This window comes from Alosa sapidissima, chromosome 16 (genome assembly GCF_018492685.1).
Source record: "Alosa sapidissima isolate fAloSap1 chromosome 16, fAloSap1.pri, whole genome shotgun sequence".
Lineage (NCBI taxonomy): Eukaryota > Metazoa > Chordata > Actinopteri > Clupeiformes > Clupeidae > Alosa > Alosa sapidissima.
In genome coordinates this window covers 33066598-33082287 of record NC_055972.1, presented here as the reverse complement: position 1 = coordinate 33082287, position 15690 = coordinate 33066598, and the positions used below count along the sequence as shown (strand labels likewise).

Here is a 15690-nt window from a genome sequence, read left to right as displayed (position 1 = left end):
ATAATTGCCTAAACTGATTTGCACTCTCACAAAAGCTCATTGGTCTCTTTGTAGCACGAACAGGCCAGACGCAGCTCTTCTATCAATTGACAAACTGATTAATGCAGACTGAGAGGCAAATACAGATTCGGGAAAATAGCGACTTCCTGTCGGAAAAATTCCAGATATAGGCTATTTTAAAACAAGATTCTTCACGTTTAACCTACATCAACACTTCCTCACAATAAACAAAACATCAAATGTATGCCTACTGTCCACTCATGTCATAAAAATGATTTCAAATGCACGGTAAGGAGCCTATTTCCCAAAGCAAGGGACAAAATCTTTAAAGAAACAACCTCAGCCAACCCATTCAATTTTAATACACCGTGCTCTTTATGCAATGTTCGGCCAGAACTATCCACAAAACTAAAATTCAGAAGTAAAAGAGGCATCCGAAATTAGCGTTTTATCGCATTTCTCTTAGGGTCTGGGAATCATACTGATAAAACTTTATTGACAAAATATTGACAATTACATACTTCTTGGAAGTATAGTCTTTGATAAAATTGTAGCAAATATAACACAAACACAAATTATTTACATTCTGCTAAAATAAGATTCAACAGAAACATTATTCTTAGTGTCTTTATACACGGATTATGCTCAGTGCTTTAGTTTTACTGCCCAGGCGTTCTTATTTCAGCTCTTATGTGGCAATTTTTGCTACCATTACGCTCGGAGATTCTGCACACATTCAATCAATCTTTCGGTTAAAGGAATGTCCTGGATTGGTTAATTGTAGGCTAGGTAACTTTATCTGTGAGATAGTAAACCTTAAATTTAGTTCATCCGTTACATCTTGACAACACTAATTCAGCACTGCTACTTCGTCTCACAATCACTTTAACACGAGGATCAAAATTCAAGACGTCACATTTAAAATAAGGAAGAAACAACATCTTTGAAATGAAAATTTGTAAAAGCAAAGATCTGTTTATGGAAAGAAAGTGTCAAGTTAAATTATCTACCAAAATACTTTCGTCTACCATGCAATTCAAGTTTTACAAAAAAGTATTTTGGTATTTTGGTGTTGGAACTTAGTCTTTGTGTGCATACAGGCCATGAACATTCCTATTGCAAATGTTTACGGCCAACTGGAGCTATGTTTTGTGTTGTGGAATAGTGGTCATTGATGCTGGGGAGGGAGAATGCGATAGCCTAGGCTACCTCTCGAACACCTTGCCCTTGCAAAGTAGAATAGGCTATTAACAGTTTCGTAGCAATGACAGTCACCAATTACATCTCAAACACTCAAGCTGCCAATCTCCGAAAAGCGAAAGGTGAACATTGCCTTTACCCTCTTTCAGTTTCTTTCTCACAGAATCCTTATCCGTGTCATCCTTTACGCCACGCTGCTGTCCCGGATTCAAATATTTAAAGTCTCTCAATCGTCTGATGTGACATCAATTTCCTCCGGGCTCCCTTGTTTAGTTGCCAGTCTCCATCGGTTAATATGATGCGTTCCCTTCTTTTTCTGCTGTGAATCCGAACCCTCCTCCTCCAGTTTCTGTCGTTTGAATTTAGTTCTTCTATTCTGGAACCAAACTTTCACCTATAATATATATATATATATGTATACACTATTAAATAGATATAACAAACATAAAAGAAAACTTGCAACAATCAGTTAGTTTTGAGACACGCAATTGTAACAGTTTTGAAATAATAACTAATATAATAATTTGCAAGCATAGAAATATATAATTAGCGGATGCTTATCCGTTATGAGAGATTGTAGCCCATTAAATTGACTTATAGGCCTAGGCAATGTGAAGGCAATCACTCATGTCTTGCACATCAGCGTACTAATGCTATCCACAGGCATTAACGATAGGCTAAAATAAAACACAAACGACCTTCAAGCAAACCATTTAAAAGAACCAACAATATAGAATAGGATAATAAATATGCCCTATCGCTTTCCTACACATTTCTCTTTCGGTATCCGATCATTCGCTGCATTTAGGTTAAACTCAAATCAGTAGCCTAGTACATGCTATCTTGCAGAATGACTGAAGGATTTAATAGGTCTACGTTTGCGGTGTGTCAGTTGGTTTTCACGGTAAGCTATGCCTAATGACCTCTTGAAACAAAACCTTTATGATCAAGTCAACATTGACCCGACGCAATTTCACAAAACTCCGACAATTATAAGTGTTAGCGAGAAACGCGCTTCATACTGCCGAGAGATGTGAGCTATTCAACAAGTAAATGCCTAAGGGTTTTGTGTTTAAATAATCTCTATAGGCCTACCTCAGCCGGCTATTGAGATCACCGACGTAGAGGACCTTGAACTTGGATTTGATCCAATCCCATTTAAGAAGAGCCTTATTCACCGTTGTGTTTCAAATTGGCCTAGGCATAATAATGTAAAACACGGCCTAAATGGTATATTTCAGGACATATATTGCTGATGGTTGCTCGCATAGCCTAGGCTATAACCCAGGACTCGTTGGTGACATGGGTGTCACAACCTTATTCAGTGCCCTGGACATTTCCTGGAAGGGTTTCCCCCATAGTTTCCATTTAAGAATAGGCCTATGGGAGAATTTAAGTAAATTCGACTGAAAGCCGAAATCATTAAACCTTTTTCTATAGGCCAAGGCGATTTATGTTATTATTTTTCTTAGCCTATGTAGGCTAGGCCTAAACGTTAGCCTAAATAGTCTAAAATATTACAGCCTGTTGACCCAGATGAAGTAGAAAATGTAATTTATTTTTATAGGCCCATTCGTTTGTAATCAAAATGCTACAGCCTAAATCGAAGGACCACATGCATTACACGTTGGCTGTGTCGATCTTGCAGCCAATGCCAAGATCATGCTCTCCCCTTAGGCCTACTGATCTGTAGCCTAACAAAATGTCTAGCCTAAGTTTGTAAAAATAAAACAAGACACTGTCTTACCTGAGTTTCTGTGAGGCTAAGGCTGTGCGCAAGCTGTTTTCGTTCAGCACCGACCACGTAATGGTTTTTTTCAAAGGCGTGTTCGAGTCGCAAGAGCTGTGATGGAGAGAACGCTGTGCGAATTCTTTTGGGTTTTCTGGCCAATGCGTTGTGCAAGAGAAAGCTTTCCGGACTCGTTTCATTGCCTGCAAATAAAGACGGGGTTCAGTATATGATCAGTCGTGGCATTCTCAAAATTTAACGTGCGTTCACAAGAGAAAGGACACTATCGCGGAGCAACTTTAAGTAGCCTAATCAAGTAGGCTAACTGCAATGAGCAATGGTCTATAACCTAAGTTGTCAACAGTTCATCGTGGGCCTAAAGACACAATAGCCTATGTTATAAGCTATAGGAATAGCTTCAAATATTTTAGCCTATAGCTGATAGTCAAGCGAAAAGAACCACGATAAAAGCGTGATTAAAAAAAAGTCTGCAATTGCAACACATTATTTCATTTGTCAGCCTATTAATGTATAGCTAATAATTAATAACACAGTCTAGGCCCATAGACTAACCTATATACCTATAGGCAGAATTCAGCCTAGGCCATAGCCTTGACAGATTTTTAAAACGACCCTCGAAACTTTCTCATGTCGAGGCCTTTGTGATAGGTAGCCTATTTCAGGGTGTACAGCTAGGCCTACATTGGTTACAAGAACATAAGGATGTAGCCTAGGCTATATTGTACTATTCTGAATCCAGTAGCCTACTTTAACATTGACTGAACGCCTTGCAAAGTCAACTGCCGAGGTTTTAATGAATTATAAAAAAAATCCTTAAAATTATTATTATTATCAATTTAATTATTTTCATATTATTTAACTCTCCAGTTAAATGTAAAACGAAATTTCACGAAAAACACAAGATCAATTGGAGATAGGCTAGATTATCCTGCAATTACAATTTAATCTCAAATTAGCCTAATGTCAAACTCTCACAATTTATGTAGCCATATGATAGCCTAATATGCAGGCTATATGATCTTAGCCGAATTGTATTTATTGGACCTAGTGCACAGAATCCAGACAAATAGGTCATCAGCACTGTCACAATTATTTCTATGTCGATGTTGACCTAAAGCGTACGGAGTAGCCTAAGCCTAGTTGAATGCACATCGCTGAATATAAATTATGTTCAGCGTGTGACTGTAGGCATGGGCTAGGCTACATTAAATATTTACTGATATCCTATTTGAAATTCTATTTTAAAATATTTTAAAACAATCATGACAATCTCTTCGATCTTAACTATTTTACTATTAAAAACCAATAAGGCACTTACATTCTAGGCTATATTAGCCTAAAGTCCAAACAGAACAAATCGACAACTTAAAATCCTGTTAAAGTTATTTGTAGCATATGGCATAGAACTAACATTTTAAATTAGACATTAAAAACTAATGTTCCTGTCGCCATGGCCTAAGGTTTGTGTAGAACATACCAAAAGGAAAACAAGCATTCATCAACCCTTTTTTAAGTCAATTATTTTTCAACAGCTAAAATTAGGCTTTATGAAAAGAAAATATGTGTCCATTGTGCGCAGACATTAATATAAATCGCAAACCTACCTTGGAATCTGTGACCCAAATATCTGTATCTATGTATCAACCACGGATAGAAAGTTGAGGGATCCCTTTGCTGGCTGGCAAAAAGAGGATGCGGGCCATGCGAAGATGAAAGCGGATGTGCTGCTAAAGCATGTGGAGGAGGAACGGGATGAACTGAGACAGCGGAGTTTGGAGGATGGGAAACCGCTTCAGTAAATACCAGGTCCGGATTCGAGTAGACGCCCCGGCCGCCGGAGTGAAAGCCGTTTAAAAAAGGGTTTATCTGACTCGAGTTTGCGTAACTGAGAGCCGCTGGTCGTATGGGCTCCTCGGATCTCGACGACGGCAAAGGATTATCCTTTGCCACCAATGATTCTATAGTAAAACACCTCTTCGGTGTGGGTTGAAACATAGTGAAACCAGTCAATATTCTCCAGTTTAGTGAAAGCCGTGCTGGGGTTCCCGCTCAGAAATACTCCACACACTAAAGTGAAGTTCTTACAACAATAAATAACTTTAAAATGGTGGACGCAGCCCTTTGAAACCCCTTGAAAAGAAGACAAAACCGCGACTTGTCAACTAAAAAAAGTAGTCGACGTCTCCAGACAATCCATGGATGCGATCGGTTCCCAGCCAGTTGTGTTAGAGATTTGTTAGTTCATGAGCCTAATTAGCGCCAGAGTCATATAAACAGCTTCCTCTGAAGCCTGTAATGGCTTGGTGATTGGTCGTTGCAACTCGCCTTAAGCTTGAGGGTAGAGTCTTTAAGTGCGTCAACAGAAACGAGCAGAGAGGCGGATTCAAGCTCAACGGAACGGATTCGTCCAGGACTGGAGCTGCGGGGGCATTTACATTAGCACATCGAGGAGCTCAAGGTACCATGAAGGCTATTTATGTCCGACGACAGACCCTCAAGACAAATTCTATTATGGGATTTGGCTAAAGCATTTGTTTAAATGTTGCAGATCACATCATAATTTAAATGACTAGATTGTTTGTCAATGTTTTGTTTTAGGCTATTGTTGCTTGCTCTAAATGTTCTAGGCTACTGTGAGAGAATTATATTTGGATTATGAAAAGTATAGCCTAAGTATCGCAATATAAGTATTTGTATCGTATTAAAACTCATGTGAATGGCACAAAAGTATCCATCTTCTGTCTTTCTTCGGTATTTTGCGTCGCGCGTTATTTCTCTTGCTTTCTCATTTTGAGACCATTTAATCTGCGATTAGTAGTAGTCTAGGTAGGCCTATAGTTTTCATTTTCTCTTTCTGGAGACACCAAATGATCGATATTTTCTGATGTTTGTCTTATGAAGAAGAATAGGGTTATTTTTCCCACAAATAGCTTACTCGTGGAATTGGGAAAACTTGGCACATACTGTAGCGCCAGTGAAATACAATGTGTTGTTGGTAACGTCAAAAGTGTTACTTTTTTACATATTTGCTTCCATTAACAAGTAATTTTGAATAGGCCGTTATTAACAGGTACTAAATAATAATATTTTTGAAGGAGTGGTTATGCATTTGCAATAATAATTTGCAAGATAATGGATATGCGGACCATCAGAAATAGCCATGTGCACAGTTTTCGCAGTGATGTAATTTCCCTCCCTCATAATGAACAGGCAATGAAAATGTAACATGTGCAAAAAGCAGTCTACATTGTCACGGACACTTAAAGAATTTCAGAATCAGTCTAAATGTAAAATCCTTAGGCTAGCCTACTGCATGCGTGGTGGAGCAGCTCCAACGAGGGAAACGTGCGAGCCCGTAGCCTATGGGAGAAAAAAGGTCTGAGATGAACCATACTTACCATAATCATAATAGCGATCAATTAAATATACGATTTTGTCAATTCCTCTTCAATACGTATATATGATATAGGGTAATTATTTTGCTTAGGTCTACTTGTTCTTTGCTCTCACTTATTGAAACCACAACTTATTTACGTCTTAGCAAAAACAGTCTAGACATAGGCACATGACTACTAGGTTACTAGAATACTAGGCCTAGGAACAACAATAACAATAATCACAATAGGCCTAATAATAATAATAATAATAATAATAATAACACTGATTAATATCATTATTATTAATAATAGGCCTAATGATAGTAATAATAATATGGTTATGGGATTTGGCAGACGCTTTTGTTCAACTGTAGGCCTATTATATTATATTGCGACTCAATACAATAGTTAAATTAACAGTGATCAGTTTTAAAAAGTTGGTAATACTACATTAAGAGTAATAATAATAAACAATAATGTCAATGCAATAGCCTATAATGACCAATAATATAAAGCCATATATATAAGCCACAAAATCCAGTAACCTACCTAGGCTATTTGACCTGGTGGCCTAATACTTACGACCAAAGCAGAGGCTATTTATAAGCCTACAATAACCTACAGTCTAATATAATTATTCATAGGCTGATGATACAAAATTATAGCTATGGCATATTTTAGCCAATGTTTATCGGTTGTTTTTTGCATGTTTACTATGAAACCTTTGCGTTATCCCTCGGTAGGCCGGGTTACTATTTACCTAACCTAGGCTATTATTAGCATTTAATGTAAGGTGGGCCATTGGGTTAACGTTAAGTTAGATGAAACAATCATTAGGCGATCGGCCACAGAGCCAGGACTTCAAGAACAGTGGTTCACAACATCAAAACAACTTGGAACAAGCTCTTCGGTTAAATATCCTACATTTCCTTAAACACAAAGCCACAGAACCTTTAGTGGGCCTCATAGATTATCCCATAACATATTTTATCTGCCGACAAAACACTGAATTTTAGGCTGCTAGGCTAATAACCCTATTGACAAAATTAATGCACAAATCTGTGATCTGCAATCAACAAGGACGCATGAATCTCCTTGATTCAGAGAGCGCACCAAGAACAGGAACAACTGGCACATCAATCTCGGACAATCCCTGAGAAGAGGTTACAATTTGTAATTTGATCATGGAACTTAGTTTCCCTAGAAGTAGCCTATATTATAGTTCTTGCGCATAGGTCTATTCACATTATGCAAGTCTATAGTCTAAAATTTAAAAACCCTAATTAACAGCCTATCATGATGCGTAGTTTGGCCTAGTCCAGCTGCACTGTTGCGAGATCGTTGGGTGATAGGGTAGCATGTGCAGCGCCGTCTTGTCAAGGTCATTGTTTCTGTAGTCGATACCAGTGCGTCACCTGCTGGCAAAAGTACAAATCACAGATGATCCATGTTGATATGAGCACAAGCCTACACAGAAGTTTCGCCCGTTCTTCGCAGAATATAGGCTACTCAAGCTTAAATATACATTTTAATTGGATTTCCCACTCTCTCATCGCTTTCACTAAGGGAGTCTAGGCTAGTTTTAAAACAACTTGGCAATCTTCATTCGTTTGGAAATAAAATCTTTTGACTAGGCTTACATCAAAAGAATAAATTGGGGAGTAGGACTAGGCCTGTATCTCACCGCTCCAGTGCTTTTGTGACCTATTTTGCAATTTTTGAATCCTTTTTAGAAGATAGATCTGTTATATTCATTTTAACTCCCTCTATACACAATCTTCCACCGCCAGTTTAAATAGGCCTACTCAAACTAAAAATTCACAATTAATTTGATCACCATTCAAACAAATAGCCTGCCAGAGCTAATTCATGACAATTTATTGTGCGATATGGCTCCTCAAAAAAGATTCCCACATGGCATTTTCACCCAAAGTTGTTAAATAAACCTATTTCATTATGCCAATGATTTCTGAAAATTGTTTTAGGCTACAGACTGATCACGCTCTGCTGCATAGTTAACAGGCCTACCAACAAGGCATCCAAAGTACTTAAATAAAAAAAATACATAAATCAAAATCAGGCCACTATTCAGGCCCCTATATCTCCGAACCTTCACGTAAAAGATCTATAGTAGGCTAGACCTAATACTGTAAGATTTCAATAGGCCTAGTAGTTCTATAGTAGCCTAGTGCACAATTCCTATAGTATAAAACTATCATATTTTGTTCCATACAATAAAATTCCTAGTTCTTTTTTCATCCAAGTGCTTCCATTTCTCTCTTCCTCTGATAATAGTCTGACTGTTAATCTTGAGAATGAACATGCCTAGGTTACCTTAGGATGCAAATAGTAGACATGTCTTTTCTGTCCTCCCAAACAAGCTTCCATATCTCATGAACACAGTCATGTTCATTGTATGTTCAGGCATGGATCCTATGAAAAATAACTATAATAGCTTAACCTAATACTTTAAGTTTTCTATGGGCCTAATGTATAATGCTTTTATTAGCCTATACCCTTACCCTCCATAACGTTCCTAGGTTTACAGTCTTCTAGAAGGCCTAGCCTATTGTATGGTAGGCCTAGACTAACTGTACCAAAATGCTATAAGATTCATAATCTATGCTATAGTATTCCTAACATTATGTCCTAAAATATTTTAACATTCCTGTTCTTTTTCGTAATGGGGCTTAGTCAGTAGAAATTGTGTGTGTTCTACACAACTCATAGGCTGCAAAGTCACTGGGCCTGGACACTAGGTTTTTATTATAAGGACACAGGCTAGTCTATTATGCGAAACAGCCTATACCTCAATGGGCTGATGATGTAGCCTACGCCAGAGCCTATATTCCTCTGTTCGACTACGGAATTATACCCGATTGGCTAATCTGGTACAAATAAATGGACGATAGCCTATATAGCATTCGTGTAGGGCGAAGTTAATACATTTGCTGTGTAGACCACTTGCTATCTATTCGATTTGTGTGTAGTCACGAAGAAGTTTGTCTAAAACTAAGATGCAAGTGCGCTCAGTTAACATTCTTTCGCGATACAAGTCCATGCTGCGCTGTTGTCCCATGCTTGGGGTTAAACTGGTCACTAGCCTATAAGGCTATGCGAGGGTCGGTAATGAACAAGTTATTTGCGAGTATAGCGTGCGGGCAAACGAGTGCAAATCCCTTATTACAATGTTTGATTTTTTTTTTGAGTAATTTGATGTAGGCTAGGCCTAGCTCATTCATATGCAGTGTTTTGGACAGCTAGGCCTAATAGCCTACTGCAGAGAAAAAGGATTGTCCTACTTAATGCAGTATTAGAAGCGCTCTTAGCCTATACCACGGCTACAGTGTCCTATAGCCTTTGTAAAATAATGAGATATATATGAGATATGGGTCGTACGTCGTAGGCCTAAGACTAAAGTCCTTGTCTTGAGTCCCAGGTAGACTACTGATAGGCCTAATGTGCATCGAGAATATCATGCCATCAAAAGTGTGAAAAATCACCGCACAGTAGAGTATTAACTGATTATTTTATGTTATTGGCGTGAACGACGCGTTTCGCTGTTGCTTCGTCAGGTTCACTAAAATGTATCTTCTGAGATATGGGCAGGCTTTATAAAGGTTATAACCTCAATGCGGCAAGTTGAAAGACGTGCGCCTCGCGTCCCCTCAATAAACTGGCAAATTGGGCACAATAGCCTACCGAATACCAGGCTACCAGGTAGGCCTAATGGCCGACACTTTCACTTATGCAATTTGTCATTGCAGAATATCAGTAAAGAACGTGAATGGGCTTGGGCTCGTAGCCTAAGTAGGTTATTTTGTTATGCGATGTTATTTTTTTTTCGTTGTGCAGATGCAAGATAAATTCAAACTGATGTTGGTAATGTGTAACCTATGGTTTTACGCATAGGCCTTTACAAATCCATGGCAAAGGCGTAGGCTAATCCAGTTGGGAGTCAAGGCAAGACGTTTCTTAGACATTGATTTCTATTAAGCCATTTCGTACAAAGCGTTTTATGGTAAAGCTTCAAGTTAGTCTACTGTCCAGGTTTATACCTTGAAATGTTCTAACTACGGTGGACAAAAAAGTCCCACTCACAGTAGACTAGGCCTCAGCCACAATGCTGAATGAGTAATGGACTAGGGAAGAATATTTGAACACAATAGCTCATTACGCCATCTACCCATTTTCTGCCAGTCGGCTAAAGATGTAGCCAACCCTCCCCATGAAAGGCATCCCATTTTTCCAATCTATAGTTGACATCTACTAGAAATATGGTTGTTAAGTTAATTTTTGGTAACAATCGGATTGTATGAACATTTTGCAAATAACACATTTCTCAGTTTCCCAAAGGAGTTTACCTGCATGCACACTAGTCTTTCTAATGACCTACATTTGGCCTGCACGGACTTGCAAACCTTGTCTTTCAAACATTGAACTTCTAACTAACCAAAATATTTTCACACAATACTTTCAAGTAGCCTAGTCTTGAAAATTTCCATATTCCCCAAACATTCTGGTTTCTCATATTTCCATAGCTAGACATACAAATTAAGACATAAGAAAGCCCTATTATTATAGGGTCCTAGCTCCTCATAGTAAACAGACAGAAACGAGAGGGCAGACTTCAATGAGTTTATTTTTCCCCCCTTTAAAATGCAACAAGATATGCAATTGCAAGGGCAGCGAGCTAGAAATGAGATGTAATATCTAAAGGAAAGATCTTGAAACAATATTTCTGTAGTCAATCAAGAACAACTTGGATCTGGGTTATTATTTCAATTTCAAAATGCATTACTCCCAAATTAAATGCATCACAAACGGTATATTGAACGAGAGCAATTTAACACTTTAAACATGCACAAGATAGGAATGATTTAAATTCAACACTAAGCTGCATAAAAACCTTTCTGGAAAAGAAGCTACTACATTAAGTTTCCATGCAGAGTTAAGCAAATCTATACTGTTAATTTGTAAATGAGTGCCACAGCAACAGCAGTGAAAAATTAAAGATTGAGGAAAACTCCTGACACTGAAGCCACACTAAGGATGGTAAGCAACAATGGTGTGTTGGCCTAACGACGAACTGTGGTCCATCCATCATCATCTATCTCATTCTTAGTACGACGCTGGTTGTCTTTCTCCTTGTCTGATCGCCAAGTGCTCTTTTCCACATCACGATCACGCTCTCGTGGTCTGGCTGGAGCCTCACGTTCCTCACGTTTGTCATCCCCACCTCTTCTCCAGGAGCCACCTATATGTAAAAGTAAATTATATGAAAATCTATAGCACTGTCTGGGTACAACAATTCTAATTTCGAAATTAAAAGACTGTTTCATCTAAATATTGCTTCAGACACCCATACAATTCTGCAGTAATGCACCATATTCCTGAGAAGTCAAAAACGGAAGACTGAAATATTTGAAATGCCCCCCAAAAAAACATACAGATAAGAAATCTCCCCTGATCTATATAATTAGATCTAAAAGAATTATCAAATGACACAATCCACCATCTATCTATTAATGACAGGAACATCTGCCTGTCTGTGTGTCTCATATTTGCATATCTCTCGAGCAGTTTGTCCAAACTTGACAGGTGTCTTGCTAAGGGCACGAGTGAGTGCAGTGCCAAGTTTGACAGTGTTTGGATAAGAAATGCAAAATATATAGTTAAAAGAAGCACACACTGGCTTTTGTTGCTCTAGCCACTGTGGCTACTCCCCATCTCACACAGTGCAGCACTGAATCAGAGCACATGAGTAGAAAGTCATACAAGTGACTGCTGTGTTGAGAAAGATGTTTGGATGTGAAAAACGAAAGATTAAAAGGGAAACTTGGCAGGATTTCCCCCTCTGCTGGAGAAATTGTGCATTATGCTATTTCAAACTGTGGAAAAAGGTAACGATAAAGCACATGGATTTGTTTACAAGCTAGCAAAACGGTTAGCATAAGTTCGGCAGACAATGTGGATGTTACAAGGTAAGAAACACAACATTTTCACCGGAACAGGTCATTTAACCATCCAAATGATTTCTAAACGGGTTTATTACGTTGAAATAGTTGCCAAGTTCCCCTTTAAAGCACATCACATCTCAACAATACAGAGACTGCCTCTAGCTGCAGTTTGCTTGCATACAATTATTTTGCAACATGCCTACCACATAAACATGCAGTGCCTATTTAAAGCAACATAAAAAAATTATACATTCATAAACTGCTACAAACACGTTGAATACTTTGGACTAGTGCTGTCATGATACCAAAATCATTGTTTTGATACCGATACCAAGTCAAGAATTGCGATTTCGATACTCCCCCACCACCTCGTCAGTAATATTGAATATAGTTTGAATATTCACACCAGTGGCCATCCTAGATTCTGCTTGACACTCTCTCCACACACACACGGAAAATGATGGCTTATGTCATATGTTTCCAATTCATATTAAGTGTATATATTTTGTTAATAATTTATAGTATTTTATTATCTCCATAATTACTAGTAGCTAAAAATATTCAGTAATTTGAATACTTAACATTGATTTTTAAACTATTACACTTAGGCATATCATTAATGTGGTGTGTAGGGCTAACCTGAGACTTTGTGATGACACAGCACTCAAAAAATCCTCCATAGAAACGCGTAGGCTTAGTTTGTAACGCCAATATGGCAGTTGTCTACGCACATCACACCCTTTCCGCGGCAAAACGTTGACATGTGAATACATTGAGCCAATCATGTGCTGTGTTGTGAATACATTGAGCCAATAATATGGCGTGTTGTGAAGACATTGTGCCAATCATGTGTTGTGATCTCGCCGCTGGAGCAAGATTGCAGTAGATTGGTGTCGTGAAGCCTTGCGCACGCTCATTTCTGCCGAGATGGATGCCCGACGAGTGCCCTAAAAGCGTTGCCATATGGCCGCCGAGTGGAGGGACTTGCCTAAAAGGACTTTGGGCTAACTGAGTGCACATTGGTGGTGTGTAAGTGTAATTGAGTGCCTGTCACTTTAAGAAATATGTGAGTGGTTAGCCTTCAGTCACACGGTTGTAGGCTAGTGCTTAATAGTTGCGCATAGTGCATAAGGATATGTGGATGCAATTCATTATGTTTTCTCTGTCATTAGATAAAATAAATGTTCAAAAAACGAACAAGTCGAAGAAAATCTTTCTGGATCATAGAAGAGATAAGTGTCTTGCAATATTCATTAATGATTTTAGTGAGTACAACACGAATGACACATGACCTGAGCTAGCGGAACAGTTAGCAAGGAGCTCTCTAAGTTTGCCAAGGTTGCGTAGCCTATTTCTAAATTACATTAAACCCAATAGTAGGTCTAAATGCCCTAAATCCCATAGCCTAGATAGGTTAGCAACACAAACTTGAGAGATGCAAGTGAGCAAATCAACTTGATATTAGCCTATAATTGTGTGTTACCGTAGCATCACTTAAAACTAGCAGCCATGTCTCGCTGTTTATGGCACGACAGCTGCGCATACGTGTGTGGAGAAAAGACGCACAGCCACAGGCTAAGGGAGGAGGCACTAGAACGTACGCATGTTGCTTCAAAAGAACATGGTCATTCTTAAAAGTATCGATACTAATAAAATTAGGTATTGTGACATTTTTCATTTCAGGGTATTGTGATACTTTTGTAGTATTAGTGCACCGTGCAACACCACTTTGGACCGTCTGTGGAATTGTCGCTTGTTTCAATGCGGGACAGTGCAGTTGAATTGTTTGTTTATTCAAACTGCTAGGTCCCGAATTTAAAGGACAATTCCAGTGCAAAATGAACCTAGGGGTTAATAACACGTGTACCGAGTTTGTCCGTTCTCTGGGATATGTTTTGATGCTAATCAAACATGACCAGTTTTACCACAAACCGCTAATAAGCGTTTAACACTAGTCTTCGGGGCACACGCAAAGTGAAAAGAAATCGCTATTTCTATACCACTAACAAGGCTCAAAAATAGCACCACACTTCCACGGTAGCATAATGAGGGGCCCTACATGTAAACCGAAGCATTGAGAACTTTGTAAGTGTACAGACAGTTTATTAAAAAGATAGCTTAGAAACCATACCGTTCACATATACAGGTTGGCGCAATCTTGGGAAAACAGTCACCTGACAATTCAGCTCACGTTGCACAACGTTGGACTGAAGCAACGCAAGCTAATGGCCTCCTTATACCAAACAACTTTGACAAGATTTGGGAAAGATTCTTGAAAGATTGTAGTCTTTTAACTAATGCCCCCCCCATTCAAGCTTTACTCAAAAGACTACAATCTGAAAAGGCGCTATGGTATTGATGGTAACTGTCAAGAAAGAGCACAGGCTTTCAAGCCCGCCACATGACTGACAACATTTTTCTCCTCAAAAGTTGTCAAGCACTTCAAAAGGAGCAAAAAACATCACCAAGGCCAGAACGAAGGCTTTAGATATCTGCTCAAAGTTCTTGAGCTAAGGTACAACATCCCTCATGGCAACCTTTCAGTCCTACATTCCAAACTTCTACACGAAAGTTTGTAATGAAGTTATTCAGGGTGTGATGAGTGCAGAGTAGCCATAACTTCCGAGGACAGACTTTGTTTTGTTGTCTTTTTTTTTTAACAGTCAATAGGCTAATTGGCCATACTAGACCTGCACAGTAAGCATTAGACTTTTATTTTTTCTTATTACAATTTATCTGATTGCACATTATTTTACTCTTTTTACCTGCAGTAATTGTTCTATTTGCAGTGCATTGAGCACAACTGCTATAGTGTAACATATACATTATGTGAATAGAATACTGTTTCTGTATTCTCAATAAAAGGCAAATTATTTATTAATTGATTCATTTGAAACTTAATAGTTATCATGTAAAAATATTGAGTATTGAATCGTATAGTGGGGAATTCTGAAGTATCGAAAATAATCAAATAATTGGCTTAAGAAATCGATATCATACCAAATAGTCATGAAGGCTCCAATTTACACCCCTAGTACCTTTACATCCCTCGAGTCTAGGATTGCCACTGGTGTGAATGATCACACAATATTCAATATTACTGATGGCGCCAAGGTGGTGGGGTGGGTGTGTTGGGTGAAAAATTGAAATTCTTTACTTTGTATCAAAACAATAATTTTGGTATTGTGACTACACTACGAACTGGCCTTTAGTTTTTTCACTCTTTAACTGAATTTATACTAAACTGTGGCTCACACCAGTTCAGCATTAGCAGCTAGCAAGCTTGGTTTTAGGCACTAATGCCATTGTCCGTGCCAGTATCCTGAAGATACATCTTGGGATGGCACGATACCACTTTTTCATGCAAGATACGATACAGATATGACAACATTGAGTATCAGCC

The 15690-nt window shown here is 38.5% G+C and overlaps 2 protein-coding genes across 2 annotated transcripts in view; both read right to left on the bottom strand.

Annotated features, from left to right (window-relative positions):
• Positions 1-474: 474 nt before the first annotated feature.
• On the bottom strand, positions 475-5258 carry emx2 (empty spiracles homeobox 2). Its single transcript, XM_042066088.1, has 3 exons — positions 4555-5258; positions 2948-3132; positions 475-1594 (listed from the first exon to the last, which is right to left on the bottom strand). Exons 1-3 carry the CDS (start codon positions 4943-4945, stop codon positions 1427-1429), a joined length of 744 nt encoding a protein of 247 aa, XP_041922022.1. The 5' UTR covers positions 4946-5258; the 3' UTR covers positions 475-1426.
• Positions 5259-10951: 5693 nt separating this feature from the next.
• The window catches only part of eif3s10 (eukaryotic translation initiation factor 3, subunit 10 (theta)), a 55987-nt gene continuing 51248 nt past the window's right edge, over positions 10952-15690 (bottom strand). The window contains exon 22 of the mRNA XM_042066020.1: positions 10952-11584. Coding sequence (XP_041921954.1) covers positions 11406-11584 — 179 coding nt within the window. The 3' untranslated portion in view covers positions 10952-11405. The remainder of the gene's footprint in view (positions 11585-15690) is intronic.